The sequence below is a fragment of the Alligator sinensis genome, unplaced genomic scaffold (genome assembly GCF_000455745.1).
Source record: "Alligator sinensis unplaced genomic scaffold, ASM45574v1 scaffold1277_2, whole genome shotgun sequence".
In the NCBI taxonomy this organism is placed as follows: Eukaryota; Metazoa; Chordata; order Crocodylia; family Alligatoridae; genus Alligator; species Alligator sinensis.
In genome coordinates this window covers 385,660-405,177 of record NW_005843023.1, presented here as the reverse complement: position 1 = coordinate 405,177, position 19,518 = coordinate 385,660, and the positions used below count along the sequence as shown (strand labels likewise).

At 41.6% G+C, this 19,518-nt stretch overlaps 1 protein-coding gene across 36 annotated transcripts in view; it reads left to right on the top strand.

The window, feature by feature from the left end:
• The window catches only part of SORBS1 (sorbin and SH3 domain containing 1), a 112,350-nt gene that overhangs the window by 44,848 nt on the left and 47,984 nt on the right, over nucleotides 1-19,518 (top strand). For 23 of the 36 annotated variants that reach the window (XM_025193171.1, XM_025193166.1, XM_006036821.3 and 20 more), the window contains 7 exons: nucleotides 1,891-1,920; nucleotides 8,603-8,778; nucleotides 9,656-9,719; nucleotides 11,723-11,797; nucleotides 12,134-12,196; nucleotides 17,087-17,134; nucleotides 17,256-17,385. In XM_025193171.1, coding sequence (XP_025048956.1) covers nucleotides 1,891-1,920; nucleotides 8,603-8,778; nucleotides 9,656-9,719; nucleotides 11,723-11,797; nucleotides 12,134-12,196; nucleotides 17,087-17,134; nucleotides 17,256-17,385 — 586 coding nt within the window. The remainder of the gene's footprint in view (nucleotides 1-1,890; nucleotides 1,921-8,602; nucleotides 8,779-9,655; nucleotides 9,720-11,722; nucleotides 11,798-12,133; nucleotides 12,197-17,086; nucleotides 17,135-17,255; nucleotides 17,386-19,518) is intronic. The other 13 variants (XM_025193184.1, XM_025193185.1, XM_006036825.3 and 10 more) reach the window with 3 other exon arrangements.

Genomic DNA, 19,518 nt, shown 5'->3' with positions numbered 1-19,518 from the left:
GAGTCCTGCAGGTTTATCTTCCCGTTGCCGAAAACCCATTGCGACATACTCTCGTGTTTTGCATCTTCCCGTCACCGAAAACCCCCTGCGACATACTCTCGTGCCCTGCAGGTTCGAGGTTTTGTTTTGTTTTGTTTTGTTTTGTTTTGTTTTGTAACTGCAACTCAAGCAAGTTTTCCTGCCTGCACTTTGACCATCTTCGGTGTAAGTAAAATAATCTTTAATCAACTGCTAAGCGTCCGTGCCTAATTCTAGCCCGCCAGCCTGCATTCCCTGACCCGGCGTGTCTGGGCTGCTGGCCACAGCCCACTGCGCACAGGCCCCCGAGGGCCTTGGACCACTCCCGGCCCGCACAAAGTCCAGCACTTGTCTCCTGTTATAACACATGTATGAATCTACCCTTCCTTACTTGAAGCCCAATTCAGAAGAGGAAACTTTGTAGTAGCTTGATTCCCATTTCCCTTATCAAGTGCAGTCATCTCTCTGTCTGAAGCCCTTTCTCTTTCTCTTGGTGCTTGCTGGTTATTTCTGTAAGCTAGTGGAATTCAAAGTGATGCCCCTGGGCAGCTTTCCCTTGGTGGAGGGTGGGGGCAGGAAGTAACGTGGGTTAGGAGACGAGGCTCATGGAGCACCTGTGGACAGCATCCATCCATGCAGAGAGGGCTGCACTCAGGGAAGAGACGTTTCATCCATGGTGAGTAGCTCCACTTTGCACACAATACATAGAGAATTCTAACTATTTAGTATACGTCTAATGGACTGTTGCGTACTGCAGAATTGCATGGAGGGTGAGGGTGAAAACCATGGGTAATGAAGCTCCCCAAAGTGCAGTAATTTTCCAGTGAGGTATTGGGTTATTGCTGCTATGGAACAGTCAGACCATGCATTTTTAGTACAGTACTACCATGACTAAGGTATTGACCTTCCCCTAGAAAGTTCTGCTTTCCTCATGTTCTAAGTGTTTTATAATCAAAAACAACAGTGTTCAATTCTTTAAAACTTTAAAATTCCATGAATTCACCACATGTACTTCCAAGCAAAATGATATCTTGCGTGCATAAAACTTGTCGTTTGAAACGCCCACGTACTTCAAGTGAATGCAGTAGCTGTTTAAAAAAGAAAAAAGTGTTGTCTAGTGGTTAGAACAGGGGACTGTGAGCTAGGACTCTTGGGTTCTGTTACTAGCTCTGTTGCTAGCTCACTATGTGACTTTTAGTGAGTTACTTAAATAAATGTTTGTGGCAAGTGTCTACCAATTTTTTTTGAGTCCTGCCATTTGTATGTGGTCAATATAAGACATCTCAAGGGTCTCATGCTGGGAACTCAGAAATGGAGGCACGTAAAATGAGTAGACCTTTCTGAAAATGTTGGTCAGATCTATGTCTGTTTATGTGTAGAATCAGAATAATCATGGGTTCCATAATGCAGTGAGCTATTGTGCATATAAAGTACTTTGCAATCTTTGCCTCAGAGACTTTGTATGTGCATTAATTTACATACAGTATTATTATTGAATGATAATATCAATTTCGTGTTGATACCAACTGAGTATTATGTGTTGGATTGTTTGACACTAAGTTATCTTTATGGTTATTTTTAAATTACCTTCTGTTTAGCTTTTTCCTTTTGGACATAAAGATACTTGCTCTTTGCAAATGTATTTAGTCACTGTGCATCATAAGACTGCAACATAATTCTGCAATCTGCTGTTTGGAGTGGATGCTGTGGGTTTGTCACTTTGGCAGGGTATTTCAAAATGGATCCACTTCAGTAGCTTCAGCTATTTGATGTACAGCATATTTCTTGCCTGTCAGAAGCACAGCAACAAGGCAGTTGCGCTCTCTGTCTCACCCACTTGTTTTGTATTCTTGTTTTCCCTCTCTACCACAGAACAGCAAAAAAGGCTTAGTAGCCTGGCAGGTATGAAGCACAAGATCTGCCACTCCCCAACTGCTGCCTCTGCTGGAGCGAAGCAGCTACTTTGTTAGCTTGCAAAGTACCTTTAGCAAACACACTTCTTGGTAACTGCAAGGCATTGAGTTGAATTTCTTAAAACAAATGTATCCCCCAGCTCAACAACTTCTGCTGAGCCTTTGGTCCTCTCAGAACAATGGAAATGCAGTCACAAGCAGGCCCCCTCACTAATTTAGTCACCCCCAAGTATTCCAAAACCACTAATCAAATTACGAAGTTGATTGATTTTTAAAAAGAAATATCAAAAGTATTATATTTTTTAAAAGCTTTTCAGTTCCTTACTTGCCTTCTGCTTTTTGAGCCTTTAAAAATACTTGAGACATGTTTTCCCCTTAAAAAATGAAGAAAACTACAGTCACATGTAATCGCAGGACTCTGGGAGCTGAGGCTTTGGTAAGAAAGCTGAGTATAATACAACTCACAATAAAGCTGAATGCACGTGCCATTTCCCCTATGTGGTCTCTCAGCAGGGCTGCAAATTCCTGTTCTATTTCTCCTGCTGGTTCTGGCATAGACTGTTCGGTAGTAGGCTATGGGAACAGAGAGAGTAGTAGATTACTTATTCAACTCCAAGTGTTAATCACTGAAACAAGGGAGAAAAGAGGAAAAGAGAGAGTGCAAGCGAGTTAGCAGTCAGCATGCAGCACCCCAGTATATAAATTTGGGATTGTGGGTCTTTCTTGCTCTTGGTCTTCTTCTTAAGGGGCCTGATCAAACAGAAAGCCCTTAAAACCCTGCTGTAGTTGGGAGGCACTTGCCAACACTCAGGGGCAGACTTGCAGCTCTAATGTCTGTGGCAAGGTTACACTGGCTGCTTAGGTGACATCAAGCAGTGTAATAGTTCACATGCATGTCTCTTTTTTCCCCAGTAGAGTTGGTATCTGTATAGACACCTTGCAGGCTCTGATTTTATTTCTTGGCTGCAAGTTCAGACACAGATTTCCTCTCAGTTCACTTTCTCCAGGTGTTACCCTTCATGGTGAGGAACATTTTTAATTTCTCAACTGGAAACGTTTGGAAATCCTCCCAGCTTTGTGGACTATTTCTGTTTACCTTTTATTCCAGCCCAAATGATCCCTAATCTGGAATAATGGAGAGCAGCCTGGCACAACAATAATGTGGAGCTGGCTGGCTGTCTCCTCTGCCTCTTGTTTTTTTACATCCTCTTGATCACATGAGTAGAACTCTGTGGCTGGATGAACACATGCTGTTTCTATCAAAAGTGGATGGCTCAAAAGATATATGGAACATTTTGTCTGGTGCCCAGATACCCTGCAGTTTGTGTGCTCCAAATATCTTGGAGCCATATTCTCCCTTGTCATGCACTTTCTGCAACCCTACAGAAGTGTTGTTGTATGGTAGATAAATCAAGGTGGAATTTGTTTCAGGCTGATTGATCTTCTGGGTTGTTTTGATTTTAGATGGCTGCAGGAGGCAAGTAGTGAAAGGAGATGATTGCTTTAGTTTGCCTCCTAGGTAAAATGCCCTGTCCACAAAAGCACATTGTATTTGGCACTAGATGGATTTCCTTGTTGGCAGTTGTAGCAAAATGGCCATAGCTGAATGAGCCATGGAAACTGAACTGCCCTCAGACTTTGCCTGGGGAGACAGTTGCAAGTTGGCACAGAGTTAGACCTTGCTTTAGTGTTCCCAGGCCATCCCTAGTCTGTGGGACAAAAGCCTTTTCTCTCTAAGGTTGTCATTCCAGAACCTTTCACAAATGCTAAATACACTGCAACAAAAACAAACCAAAACACCTGGTTTGTTTGGTTAGTTGGTTGATATGTTCCATATTGTCTCTAGTGGGTTATGGAATAGAGAAAATTCCACACAACTTACTGATTCGTTTGATGCACTGGCTGGGGGAGTAGTTAGTTGATTGCACGATTTCACAATGATTACACACTTAATTCATACAACACAATTTTATTTTTAAATTCTTTGCTACACATATAACACTGCTTAGCTTTAAGAAATACCACAAACATTAAGAACACGATAACTACATATATCAGAAACAATGCTCCAAATGCACTTCCTTAAAACAATTACAATTACAATTCAAAGTTAAATTTGAATCAGTACTATTATTTTTCATAATATACTTACAATCCTAGAATTCCGAGAAGCCAAACACCTAAATATGGTTTCATTCCTCAGTAGTACAATTTAATGGGTTGGCCTCAGTAATACAGTTCAAGGGGCTCGCCTCAGCAATACAGTTCAATGGGCTGGCCTCAATACTGATAGGACTAAGTCCCCTTCCTTCAGTCCCTTTTGGGTGCTCTGCAGCTTCAGCGTGAACTAAGAGATTCGTGTTCACGGAGAGGGTGGTTCAGGTGATCAGTCTGATCGGCCTACACTTGCGATTCTTCCTTCGTTGTTCTACAAGTGAGGTTACCTCCAAATTGGGACAGTAGGTTGCAGTTTTTATTGAGTGAGTTGCCGTCTTGAGCCCCTCCTACCCAAACCTGTCACTACTCCCAAATTTGGACTCGGATCTTACTTAACAGATTCTTTTGCTTGGTAATTAGTTTCTTTTGTTGATCATTTAATTACTTTGAGGAATTTCCTTTCTTTCCAATCTTTTAAAAGGCTCCTAGAGTTTGATTTTTCAGAATGTGGGATATTTGCTTAAGGGTCATTTTTAGGTTAACTTTGTTAAAGGCCTCTAAAGATAAAATTCAAGAGTTAAGACTTTGAGGAAAGTCAGTACCTTCTGCACGTAGACCAAAACAATGGCCTAGATAAGAAGATAAATCTTGTCTTCTTCCTAAACTGGCTAATGGGCAACTATTACAAACATTCAAATATTACATTCAATATGACACACATAGGTTCCCATTTATTATCCTAGCATGGTGAATTCACAAACCTTTGACTGCACCAATAACATGTAATAGCTTTAGGTGGGATTGGTCTTGTGCAAACCAGCTCAAAATCATGTCTCAGCCCTCAGAGTTAATACTTTATCTCATTAGAAGAATGGCAATAGGAGACCATCAGTCTGGCTAGGTCAATTTGTCTGTTTCTTTAAGGTATTCTGAAGACCCCCCAGTCATTCCTACATCTTTAGGTGGGCTGTGCGGACTAAATTAGTCAGTACAGGTTAAGACGGCTTGGAGAGTTGGCCTTTCCTGAGTCCTGGAGGTTGTGTGTTTAAACCATGAACCATGTCATTTAACTGTTAATGACAAGAATTACTTAATTTTAGAATTAATTAAAAAAATTATTTTAATTCTTGATAATCTCAACTTTCATAACAGTAACACTATAACAGTTAGAAGATCATTCAAGCCTTTTAATAAGAGTCCAGTCACAATCCCTGTCCCAGTGACCTTTGCTGCCAGTGAATTACACAAGCATTGAGAAACTATTTTTCCCTTTGTAGCACAGGCACGTGACTTTCATCCCCAACATTCACAGTGAAAGAGATGATCCAGAGCAGCGTCTCTCTGCCGTCATTTTACAGGCTTTTTTTCCGAGAAGTTGTGAGAGAGACGAGGAAAAGCTAAGATCTGTTCCAGAGTTCATATCCTTACATACCCTCATCACTTCCTTCTAGTCTTCAGACTCATAGAAGAATAACCTACTTTCACCATGTCTTCCCATACTGTGTTTTTCAGAGGAAGCAAGTAGTTGGATCAAGGGAACAGGCCAAGCACTACATACAAAAATGTAAATGCTGAATATAGAACAGAGTGTCCTCTGTAGTAGGAGCACAATAGGGCTAAAAGAGAAAGCACATGTAATCCCAGAGATAGGATTTAGGGCACAAATGCTGAATATGGGATTTATTTTAGCCTTGCCCTGTTCTTGCCATTTAATAAATAACTTCCTGTTTTTTCAAAAGAAAAAACCAAGGAGGAATTTTGATGGTCATTGAAAACCAAACTAAAAAAACCCAATAGAGGGAATTTTGCCATGCAGAATTGTGTTTGCTGTGGGTACTGTCCGGCCACTGCTGGCTTACGCACGATCCTTTCCTTTGCTAACCACCCTTTTCGGATTTATGCAGATGTAATGGCTTTGGGCATTTTGGTGATGTGCATGTAAATAAAGAGTCTCCTTTCTCTCTAAAATGCATGCAGTGTTGTAATACCAAGGACAGGACTTGGCAAAGCTTTGATGGGATAGACTCTAAAAGCATGGACATTTCTGCTACACACAATCCTTGTGGTGAAATCATGTCCTGGAGACCTTGAAGTGTTGAGGTATATGGGTTCTGTGCTGCAGATCCACATGGCACACCATAGCTTCAAAGCAGCCAACAATCCATGCGCTCCTTGCCAAATTGGTGTTGTGTCTGGTAGCAGGAGCTAACATATGTGAGAATATTGAAGGAACTAGACATACTTCAAAGGTATAAAATGTGAAGGGCTGATGTGAGCTAGGAACACTTCCATTCTAATCCTGGCCACTTCATTGACCTGTCCAATAGCCTTGAGCAAATTAATTAAACTTAGGTGTGGAAAGTTAGTCTCTAATTATGAGTGTCCCAGCTGTTAGGTACCCACATGGGAACACTTGGAAGGAGTTGGTGCCTGGCAACTCTGAAAAATAGGCCCTTATCTTATACTGGGCACCCAAAATTAAAGAACATTCTGCCTTTCTGTCCTCATCTGCATCTGGCACGGACACTGCTCATCCCTGGGCTTTAGGAAGAATTAGGTGATGTTTGGATGGTCCTTTGTCTTATCTGAGCACATGGAGGAAGGTGGGGAGGAGACCAAGGATGGAAGGAAGTGCTTTTGGGAAACAGATTTTTTTTACTTTTGGTTTCCAATAACTGGTTACAGCCACCAATCCTCTTTTAAAGTCAGGGGAAACCAGACTGTAGAAGCTGTTGTGAGAAATAGTCACACTATAAGGGACTGCTTAAGCCTAAATTTTACTTGCCAGCACATGCCAACCTTAGGCAGAGCCATTACAGTCAAGACAGCACTCTGAACTACAGCTACCCACACCCAGAGGCACTAGTTGATTTAATTTTCTTTTAAATCTCATGGCTCTTGCAGAATTTATTTCTGCTGAATTCACTAAAAGGGAGAGAGAGAGAGTTTGTTGTCTCTAGCCACCTGTGTGGAACTTAGATTGAAACAAATGGATATTTGGAGACCAGATAAGAAGGTGGGGGATGAAAAGCCTGCTCTAATGTATTTGTGTTGTGTGAGGAGGCCATTCTTCTCTCCACCTGTGTTGGTTGTGACACTTAATGCCTTAGTGGATGGAGTGAACAGATGTGTCTGGACTGTTTCAGCAGTAAGGCAGGTGCATTAGGCTAGAGTTACCCAGAATGCTTGCAAGTAGCCCAGCCTCTCAGTGACATAACAGCTGTGTACTCAGAGGAGATTGGTTATAGTCATGCACTACAGGCTGATTCAAAATTTAGAAGGCACTTTTTATTTATCCTGGTTTAGATTAAATTCTGAATTGCCATACATTAAAAACCAGAAGCTGTTCACTACCTTGAGTTGAAAAGCCAGGCTATGTAGCTGAGATTATAAACAGACCCACACCATTTGTAGACTGAGCTCAACACACACTGATCAGAACCACACAAAATAAATATCCGTAAGATGCATGTAATCAAGCCACATGACAGTATATATATTTTCTGTTTCTGCAAGAATGATGCTGGGTAAGATGCTTCAATAGGAACTAAATTGTGTCTGCTACAAAAACCCACCCTCTGTCGGTCTGTAGGATGTAAATGTCAAAGCTGTCTAGGGGACCTGGTTGCCTTCTCCCAGGTTTTTGATAGGAATTAGATATCCAAAGCCTTTTGACCAGCCTCGTTGTAATTATTTCATGCTGTTTTCAAATATCTAATTGTTGCCTGGTCAGGATTCTGCATGTTGATTCCTGGTTATATATGTTAATGTTTCCAGACACCTCTGCCTTTTTCTAAAAAACATGTTTCCCACAACAGCACTATGTTAGCGTCTCATTCATGCTATAGAGAAGAACGCTAAGAACTCCGTTCTCAAATGCAGTATGTGTGAGCATAGAGTTGTGGTGGTATTGTGCCTTCTTGAAGAACAAGTGGTCCCTATCCACTGATATGGTGTTGGCTGATTTTTGCTTAAGGATGATTCATTATGCTGGTTTAGCCATGCCCAGTCCAATGAACAGTAAAGTTTATTTTACTCCCAACCCCATTTAAGTTGGAAATTAGTGTCAGGCACTGGTTAAAATAGCGGGCATCTGAGTCTGGTACACTGGCATAGGTTGCCCAAAAAGTGGGTAACTGCTGCTGTGCGAGCTGGTGCAGTAGACAGAAATGATAAGGAAAGAGAGGTTTACAAAGCACTGAAGAGTTAGATTATGTTAGGAAGGAAGCTAATTATTTTAGATATGAAGGAAGCAGCAGCAGCATTTTTGCTCCCTTACAGGTCTGATGCCAAAGCCAGCTTTGAACACAACAAAAACGCAGGGTGTCCATGTAATTCCAGACCATTCTTGGCTGCATCAAACTTTTGCATCAATCCAAACCATAGACACATGTTACCAGTGACAGTCTGTCCCATCAATGTTTTGCCAAGGGTTTTGCCTTAATAAAATAGAGTGGTATGATGAATTGTTTGGGAATTAAGCGAACTGCTCTCCACCTAACCTTCATTTCCAGATCCTGTACCAGTCAGATCAGTTGCTGATAAAGTAGACTCTGTGCCAATACAGGAAAAGCCAGTGCAGGACATCACTCAAAGTGAGAAACCAGCAATGGAGGAGAAAAGACGAGTTGTTAGCGGCCCTCGGTATGTGGCCGATGCCTCTGTGGATGATATAGGCATTCCTCTAAGGGTAAGATAACAACACACTGACTTATAGGCACATGGTCAAAATGAAAATTGGGGGTGCAGATTCTGTCTTCCTTTAGACCTATGCAACTTTTGTTTAAACCAAGGAGAATGGATCTGATTGAAAAGAGAATATTGAGGAGAGAATATTGTCCCCAGTGTATTTTACACTTATTGTCTTCCCTGTGTTTCTGATGAACTCTTCAGGTGCTGTGTGTAAAATAATTTTCAAAACCTCATTTCAGGTTGTGCCATCTGTAGGATTAGGCTGGTCATCTTCACTCTCTTACAATGGGATAGTTCTGTGTTTGCAAAGCTTGGACCCCAGACACTGTAAAGGACCATGCGAATGCTAGATTTATTGGTAGAGCCAAATTTTCCTAGGCCCCAAAATGATTGTAATCGGAATAAAAGAAATCTGGAAATGTTTATATCCCTCTTGGGGATATCAGCTCAGGAAGGGATAGGCACCCAAAATTCTTCCCCCAAAATTTGGGGCACATAGCAGATAGCAGGACCAGGCGTCAGAATTTGGGACTCATCTGTCCTGATGAGCTACTGTACAAAATCCACCTTTCAAGGACACTCATCTACTGTGAAGAAACAGAAAGAAGAAATAGAAACAATGCAAATAGCTTTATTCAGTATAAGAGGACTACAAGGCTGAGAGAAGTTACTCATCTGCTGAAGCATTTTCAGTATTGTGCCATCTGATTTTATTGCGACCTTGCAGATGGTTCTAGTCAATAAAAAATAAATAAAATACAGTGAAGGGTGCTAAATGGTTTGTATTGTTAAAAGAATCCTAAACCACTGAGAACCTGGTTTAGCTCATACCTGTGTTTTACTGAAATCTGTGTTTTTTGTTTCTTTTACTTTAGAACACAGACAGATCAAAGGATTGGTACAAGACAATGTTCAAACAGATTCACAAGCTAACAAAAGGTACTGTAAAATGCATATTTTAAACAAACCACCTTGAGAACATGTGTTTTACCTATGTGGAGCATTGTATTTAGATATTGAATAGAAGCTTTTCATTTTTAACCAGTGTTTGTTTTGAAGTGTAGAAACCAGCTAGGACATTTTAAAATGATAGAATCAAAGGAGAGAAACTAATAAACCCAGGTCTGACTCACACTAAAAGGTGAATTGAAATACTTTGTTGAAAGCACTAACAAAGAAGAGTACTGTTTGAGATCCCGAACCATTAGCTGGTTGGTTGTATCGGCTGTGGCTGGTGTCTACATGAATGTATTTCAAAAACATTGCCGTGGTTATACTGTAACAAATGAGGATCAGTCATTCATAGCAGTGAGATGGAGTGCAGGTGTGGGCCTGAAGAACGGAGATTTGCATTTGACTCTTCTCAGAGCTTGGTCCTAGGAAGCAAAACTAATTTAATTATTTTTATTCCTTCTATACGAAATATTCTTGGGGATTAAATTGTCCAGAATTTCCAAATAAACATATTTGAAAACAAAATAATTGGAGATTTAAAAATGTTCCTACTAAGAGCAGAATTCAGGTTGCTTTGGTTCCCTTGTTACTGTTTAAAGCCATCATTAGTGTCTAAAGCAGTGGTTCTCAACTAGGGTGCCACAAGACCTCATCAAGAGTGCTGTGATGCAAGTGCCACAGCAGTGGTGGCCAAGTAAAACTGGCATGAGCACAGACCTGCAGCACAGGCGCACAATCATTCTGCATTAGGTTCTTTGATGACTTTAAAGTAGCAGAAGAACTGGCTTATGCTGTAGCTTTTCCTGATCTGCACCCCCACCCCCCAGCCCTACCTCCTCTATGCTCCTCCTAGAAACAGAAGTGCTCTGGACATTTTCACCTGCTATATCCCTGTTTCTGGGGGAGACCATGCAGGGTTGGACTGGAAAGCATGGCAGTATGAGCTGGTTCTCCTGCCTGAGGCAGGAGAACGCATACATGCCATAGCCCTTCCCGGGCTGGGTTTACCTGGCTGCAGTGGCAGCAACACCCAGTTGAGAACTACTGAGGTAAGTTCAGTACAACGGTGGTTCTCAGCCAGGGGTGATGCCACATTCAGAAAAGTTGTGAAGGGTGCTGTGACTCTGGAAAGGCTGAGAACCACTGGAGCAGGCAGAGATTCCTGTTGCTAATTTAATTGCTATCAGATGATGCTAGGAAACAGATCCCTGTCCTCCTAGTTTTTGAAACTGTATTGACAAAAGAAAGGTATTTGTAAAAATAGAACTATTTATATGTAGAATAATTTGGAGCCTTCTCTGAGGCTGACTGAAGTTGAGGGCAAGATTTCCCTAGACTTCAGTGGTCTCTGGATCAGAACGTTGATTTTTTTTCAGTATTCTTGAAACCTTTCAAAAGCAACATTTATGGTGAGCATTGGTAGACTGGTTAACAGTGCATCACCAATGAATCCATTACTTTTGCGTGCCCCACAACATGATACTTTCCAATTCTGTCTTTATTGTGAGAAATGACTTCAGATGTATTAACAATCCAGGCTTGCAGAAGGCTTGACATTCAAATGAGTTCCAAGCTGTACTTACTAAATGAAACATGATGCCTACAAAATAACATACGGTGATTTGCATTTGCTGATTCAGATGCTACTATGACAAGTTGACTAGTGCATATGTAACCACTGTCTTCTGCTCGGTTGATTGAGAATTACTCGGTGTGTCAGCCTCTGTACTGCTAACATATTTTCCACTGCAAATGGTAGAGGTGCATGCTTACAGAGCAGCAGAAGGAGTTCCCACTGACTCCATCACCTTCCAAGTGGCTGGGGTGCATAGCATCGTGATAACCATTGATATGCCCACAGATTTGTCATGGTCTAACACAGACATGAGAAGGATCTTCGGCAGCTTGCATGCATTCTGATCTCACCCTTTTTACCCTTTAAATCTTTCCTCTCTGTTCTTTTTCCAAAACGTGTTCCTTCTGCTTAGACACTCCTGAAGAAAACCCTTATTGCCCTACCTACAAATTTCCTGAACTTCCTGAATTCCAGCAAAAACCCGAAGGTACCACAAGTTTAGCCAGAGTATCTGTTGTCTTGTGTTTGAATTAACTGTACTATAGCTCCTTAATAGTAATTAGATCCAGATACTAAATTACCATGATCCATTTATTACTTTTGGCAGAAATTCATTTGCACCTAGTGTGCCTTATTATGTGATATATAAAATGACCTAATCCTTCCTAACCCGTTATTAATATGTTGAAAGTATGATGCCATTGTGCTCTGATATCATTAAAGTAGACAATAAAAGCTTACGGTGATAGGAAATTCGAGAACAGCATTGTACCTCCACTTCATGGTGGATAGTCTCAAAACCCACTGCTTTTCTCTGCTGCAGAAGACAATCCTTATTCTCCTACATACCAGTTTCCTGCGTCTACTCCTAGCCCTAAATCTGAAGGTAATGGTAAAGGATAATATACCTTTTTTCTGCATAACCTCTGCCTTGTACATTGATTTTCTCCCTCAAGTTTTTCTAGTCGCTGAGTGTTATGCTGCCTCCTAATAATTTGCTGCCCTCTAAGCATTGCCTTGATCGTGTGATGCCTTTTTTGGCTTTGCAGTGTTCTTCCAGCTTTCTTACTAGCCTCTGACTAATGCTACAATACTTGGTTTCTTGGGATTTGCTTGGTTCATGTGCTTAGTGAACTGTACCTAGCCATGCGTGTGCAGTGGTTACTTAACTTGCCTATAATGCTGACTTACATGTAAAAACTTGCCTATAATGCTGACTTGTATGTAAAAATACAAAAAAATGTATTTTGAAAGTTGGAATTTAACTGCATTTTTATTTCCCTTAGGATCAACAAATACCTTTAATCTTCACTCACATTTTTAATATTAACACAAGATAAGGGCCTGACCCTAAAGACTTTTGAAATTTGTTGGAAGGACACCCACTGACTTCACTGGGGCTTTGAATCTGGCTTTTAATGTCTTTTTCTTTAAATTTATGTACAAGTCTTGTTTTGTTACTATGGTCTGGGCTAGCATTCGGTGCAATGGTGTTTCTAGGCATGGAAAGAATTTGATTTGTTATCAGCACACATTCTTAAACAAACCAAAGTATCCCTCTGTCTATCATTTTAGCCTCTCCGTGGGTGAATGCTCAATGGATATCTTTGATATTCAAGCCCAAACCAGAATCCTTTGCACTCATGCTTCAAAAGTGTTGCAGTAGCCAGTGTGAGAAATTCTCCTATAGATGTGTGTATATGCCTATATATATATATATATACACACACACACACACACACACACATACATGTCTGTTTACAGGTGTGTGCATGTACATGTGTGCACATGCACACGCACATGCACACAAACAGGAAGTGGTAGCAGCAGCGATCCTTCATTGTCAAAGATGATCACTCCCCCGGGTCATGTACCACTCCCTTTAATTGACCCATACCACTACCTTTACTGACTTGTAGACAAAGGGCTTTTACAAAGATGATTTTATTTATTTATTTTTTTGTAATGAAGTTTGTAGACCCATTTTACTCTTGGCAGAGCTGATGTAGTTTGTAGTAGACACTGATGATAATAAATTAGGAGGTTGTATTCCCATGAATGGCTCCTCTTCACTTATAGATGCACTGATTTAATCTAATATGTTCTCTCATTTTTTAGCTAGTTGCAATATTATTGGGTGAAACACCTGTCATTTTCTTAATACCATACAAATTGGGTTTGGCTTTCTATGATCAGATTAGCTTCTTTCTTCATGAGAATACAAAATGGTGACAGGAACTGGGTTCATTTTGTTAGGTCTAGACTATGCAGGGCTTGTCCGTGCTACCTCTGAATCAACTCCAGACTGCCACCAAGAAATAGTCTGTCCACTCCTTCTGACTTAGTCTGTAGCAAAGCCTAGGGCTGCTCTCAGCTGGCTGTGCTGCCTAATTTCTGAGGCTTGGCATGAACTGAGCAGGTAAGGTCCTACAAGGAGAGATTGAGGGACCTGGATCTCTTCAGCCTGTGTAAGAGAAGGCTGAGAGGTGATCTAGTGGCCATCTACGAATTCGACCGGGAGGGAGCAGCAAGGGATAGGAGATGCTCTGTTTACCAGGGTGCCCCTTGGAGTAACTAAAAACAATGGCCAAAAACTGACAAAGAGCAGATTTAGACTAGACATCAGAAGAATTTCTTCATGGTAAGGGTTACCAGAATCTGGAATGGGCTTCCAAGGGAGGTGGTGCTCTCCCCTACCTTGGGGGTCTTTAAGAGAAGCCTGGACATATGCCTGGCTGGGGTCATCTGGCCCCAGCACTCTTGCCTGCCCAGGGCGATGATCTACTGAAGTCCCTTCTGACCCCCAAAATCTATGAATCAGGAGCAGGTAAGCATGGCATATTCCTAGGCTGTGACCATTGAGAGAGCATGGGAGGCAGTATGGACATAGCTTCAGAGCTTTGCTTTCATGCTTAGAAAACCTTGCAAATAATGTATTCAGCCATGAAGGGTTTGTATGGAGATGGGGTGAAACTTCTGAACTAAAATCCAGATTTCAAACAATCTAAAGCGAAGGATTTGATTTAGACCAGTAGTTTTCAACCTTTTTTAAACTCAAGGCACCCATATTAGACTCATGGCACCCCTTGGAAAAAGTCAGCTTTTCTGAGCTTTCACTCATTTTTTGATTATGGAAAAATAATAGAACTTTTTTTTCTGGCAAAGAACTCAGAAAGACCATAGTTAAGTGCTTTTGAAACAATGGATTCCTGTTTGAAATCTCTGGGTTTGTCATGTGAATCTTGTGAAGGTGTTTGCACACCTAACAGTGCTAAGATTGTTGAGCACCTTGTGGCTCCTTTAAAAAGTTCTTATGGCACCCTGGTTAAGAATAATTGATCTAGACTATTGCAAAGATAGGAGCCATTTCCAATATTCAGGTCTGGACTCAGATCTTGTATACCTGCAAAGCGTGAGGATGTTTGGATCCAAAGTTTTGGGCCACCTATCCCAGAAGAATTTTAACTTCCATAGGCTATATAAGAACTACAAGGAAAAATCTGAAAGGAGTCGCATACAGAAACTGTGAACCAAGGATTCCCACCTCTCGTAACTAGGCCCTGAAGCCGGGGTACAGAGACCTGAATTCTGTTTCCAGATTTTCTATGGACATCCTATGGACACATCTGCTCTGCAGGAATGGGGCATCTTGGCCATTCCTGATTGTGTCTTTCCCCACATGGCTACATGCATGCTGAAAACCTGGGAATAACTGGTAGACACATTCTTGGGTGTCCCATTGTGGTTGCTTTTGAGGCCTCTGCCTCTAATATGCTTACAAGTAGCTGTTGGAGATGACCCTGGAATGCCTCATTGATGGCTTTTTATGCTATGATGTGGACCAGGGCTGCCCAGCTATAAGTGGCTTGAAGCTGTGCCCTATGGCCTGCACCAACAGAAGCCATGTACTGCAGGGACCATGGGCTTCCCAGGCTACATTCCATGTGCATCCATGGGAGCTCCCATTGTCTCCCTGCCCTGGCATTATAAGCATGGGCAGGACAGCATCCTCCTGCTGCACAAGGCACAGCAGCCCACCTCCCCTTCAACTACCTAGTTTCAGATTTCCACACTTCATCATGCCACATGGGTGCTCCAGGCAGCCAGCTCCCCTAGCACTGTGGGTTGGCTATGCAGCCTCCTCATGCCCTGCCCTGCACCCTGGGTTGGGGGCACGCAGCAGAAGCCAGAGGAGAGAGTGAAAACCATGAGACTCCTGCTGCTTCTACCAGAGAGATAAGGGCAGCAGTGGCCAGGACAGAGCCCAGGGGCCACAGGGCTACCAGCTGAACAGCCCTGATATAGAGGTATCCTTGTATGACCTTCAGCAAGTCACCCAACCTCTGTATGCTTCAGTACTTACTAATCTTTGCAAAACACTTGGAAATGACAAGCATGAAAGAAACAATTCCATTAGAACATGTTTACTAGAAACATGCAAAGACAACTAAATGCATTTTTGTATATTTTTTATTATGTGAATTGTTATCTACAATGAATTTTAACATTTTCCTTCATATAAATTGTGAATGTTTTTTATTATTCCATCAGTCTTAAATGAATCCTCAAGAAGCAATTAGCTAATAGGATATTTTTAGATATTTGTTCACTTACATTTTTAGGAACAGCTAATTTTATGAGTTGCCAAATATCATACTAGTTAGAGAAAAGTGCATCTTTTTATGTGGGCATAACAGTCACTTTTCTCAAAAATTTCATTTAGAAATAGGTATGACCTACATTTCTGGTTTCTGTCATTTGGGTTTGAAATATGGAAATTAGTCTGAAGTTTTATCATAACCATTATGCAGACTCGAGAGTATTATAATTACATTGCGGTCACTAACCATCTGTTTCAAACGAAACCTGCCACTGATGCCTTAAGCATGTTGCTCACAGAGAGAATTCAACAAATGAGCTGAAATGTGGAGTTTTCTCTGAGCCTTTTATAAAGGCTTGGCTCAAGTCAGGAATAAGAGGTTCAGGTCAGTTCTGTTGGGAGCCCAAATGGTTTGGTTCCATCAGGGGTGAATGCATCTAGCAGCTTACTGGATATTCTTCCCAAAGAGGGCAGACAGAGAATACCCCACGGAGTCAATCGGCACCATCATATCCATGTGACATTTCTTGAAACATCTTTTTTCCAGTTGTCTTGTCCAAGCTGTATTTCTAGTTGCTGTCATGTTACCTTTCTTTGCAGACCCTCTTAGTTACTTCTTCACATGGACACTGTCAAGCCTCAACACAGAGTTCCATGAACAGAGTTTGTTGCAGTACAGTATCCTACACTACCTCTGTGAGGCTTGTGTATATCTCCAAAACAACTGCAGGACCTTAAGCGTAAATTGTCATCATGAAAGGGAAAGGATGGTGGGGGTAAATGTGCTGAACTAAGCTTTGGGGATGTAGGTTCAGTTCCCAGTTCTGATACTGACTTCCTGTCTACCAAGGGCCATTCGTTTTGGGCTTGTTCCAAAGCCTGTTGAAGATAATGGAAGGGCTTCCATGAGCTTTGAATCAGACTGTATATCCCTCTTTGAAATGTGGATAGTAACAATACCTTTCGTCAACCTTTTAATACCTCTTGTTTATTTAGAATTACAAGCTCATTAGAGCATGCACTTTTTCAGGCTACATGTAATTGTAGCAAGAAACATTTCTGTTGTACCACTCAAGGACTAGTATGTTCACATTAATATTTTTAATGTGGCTTACTATTTAAGAGAGAGAGTGTGGTAGCTCTTCCAGCTCACTTTAAAATTATTTTGTTTTCCAGATGAAGATTCTGATTCATCCTATCCTCATTTTTCGTATTCTGAAGATAGTAAGTAACTTACATTTCATGTTTTGGGTTCAGTCTGCCTGCACGGTCACAAGTATCAACTGCTGTTGTTGTTGCCCCACTACCAAAGTTACTAAGATTTTTATATATGCCTTTTTTGCAGCAAGAACCCAACCCTCAGTGCCTCGGTCTAAAAGTGCTATGGACAGCATTGACACTGAGAAGGTCATTAGGAGATCTGCTACTCTGCCATTGCCAACTCGCACATCGTCGTTGAAATCCAGCCTTGAAAGGTAATCCAAATGAAAAGTCCTTAGGTTGGTGTGGAGGAACCATGGAAGGGTCTGATATAGCGGGGAATGGAGATATAAAGTTTGGAGCTAGATCTGGAGCTGAACTTCCCCAGGGTTCAGGGTGGTTTGGATTTCAGGCTATCCCAGGAGTTGCTCTAATTCAGGGGTGGGTAATTATTTTGGGTGGAGGGCTGCTTACCAATTTTTGGCAAGCCATTGAGGGCCACATGGGTAGCTCTGCCCCTTGACAAATGCCTTGTCCCCTGGTTGCCATCTTGTGACCAGACATCCTGCCCCCTAACCCCTGACCTTTGTCACCAGAAGTCCCTTTCCTTGCCCCCAGAAATACTCCTTTCAGCAAGGGGTTTTGCCAGGGAGCCAGGAGCAAATACATATAAACTTTCTACATTTTTTAGGGGCCCCGCAGGCTGGATAGAATGGCCTGGCAGGCTGCATCTGACCCCGCAGGCCGTATTTTGCTTGCCACTGATCTAAATATCCAGAAGGCTTTGAAACTGTAATTTGTTCCTTCATCTTGCCAACCTATCTGTCTCTGTTGGATCCACCAGTCATACCTTGTTATCATACATGTTGCACCTTCTGTGAGACAAAGGACTCTTTTGGGTACATGTCTGTATAGTGCTTAGCACAGCAGGACCCTGATCCTTGATTTGCAGTTCCTAGCTGCTATACTGTAATATTAATGATTATCCAGAGTTTCTCTTAAGGTTTCAGGTCATGCAGAGTAGAGCTGGATATTCTTTGAAAAATGTACTTCTAGAGCCAGCCAGTCCTTAGAAGTGCAGAGACATATAAAAATGAAGAGGATAGGGCTATACTGTCTAATAGCTGGGACACTAGATGGGAGGAAAACAGGCCTGCATTGCATTTTCTTCTGTACCATTCACCTGTTATGTGACCTCAGGCAAGTCACTTAACATCTTAGGGCTGCTTGCAGATGTTAAAAAAAAGACTCAAAAAACCAAAAAAAACAAAAATGGTGCTTTACTTTACTCCATGTGCTCCTGCACCAAGCCCAGTGTATACACAGAAGAGGCAGTCCCTTAGTTGGACCAACCTTGCCCGATGTTTGTATAGATTGGGTGCTTTACTGGAGCCTTTTTGGCACTTGTATCTAATAGATGATTGAATTAACTTGAGATAAAAGTACCAGAAAGCCCCACTGAAGCGCCTGATCTATACAGATAATGCAGAGCCGGGTTGAAGTAACACGCTGCTTTTTCCTGTAAAGTGCAGATTTGTTTGAGGTTTTTTTGGGGTGTGGTGGGGGGGGGTTATTTTTGTTTGTTTGTTTGTTTTGGTTTTGTTTTTTTTAAGTCTGGAAACAGCCCTTATGTCTTGTCCTATCCTTGTCTGTCTTGTCCAGTTTTTAAGCTCTCTCTGGGTCAAGGGCTGCTTCCTACTATTTGTTTAGTGCAGCCCTGAACACAAGGAGCCCCCAGTTTCAGTTTGAGGTATTGAAGAATCTACCATACTACACACAAATACTAATGACAACATCAATAACATAAAATATTTATGGGGAAGGAGGAATTTAATCCACTTTAGGTCATAGGAATGGTTTTTGGAAGATAGGTCTTGCTGTCTCATCACTTGGAGACCAGCTCATTGTGAAGTTACTGGGAATTGTCTGTTGACTTTAATGGAAATCGTGGCAGGTCCTAGTTAGCATCAGATACAGTATCATTCTTAACTAAGATCACTTAGTTCTTAATTTTTCTCTCCTGATTTTTAAACTCTATCCTTTAAAGCTAATTGCAATAATAATTAATGTTTCTAGAATGCAGAGGGTGAGGGGAAAGAAGAGTAGACATTAAATATTTTTTGCCACAATGAATTCAACCAGTTCTTAAAACCTTCTGTTTCTATCTTCTTTTACTGGCTTGCACATTCTCCTTTAAATGAGCAATTTTATTTTCCAAGAGTGCCAACATAGCAAGCACCTAAGGCAGGGGTGGGCAATTATTTTGGGCAGAGAGCCGTTTACCGAATTTTGGCAAGCCATCAAGGGCTGCAAGAATAGCCCTGCCCCTTGACAGGTGCCTCACTCCCTGGTCACCATCTTGAGATCAGAAGTCCCACCGCCTAACCCCTGACCTTTGCCTCCTGAAA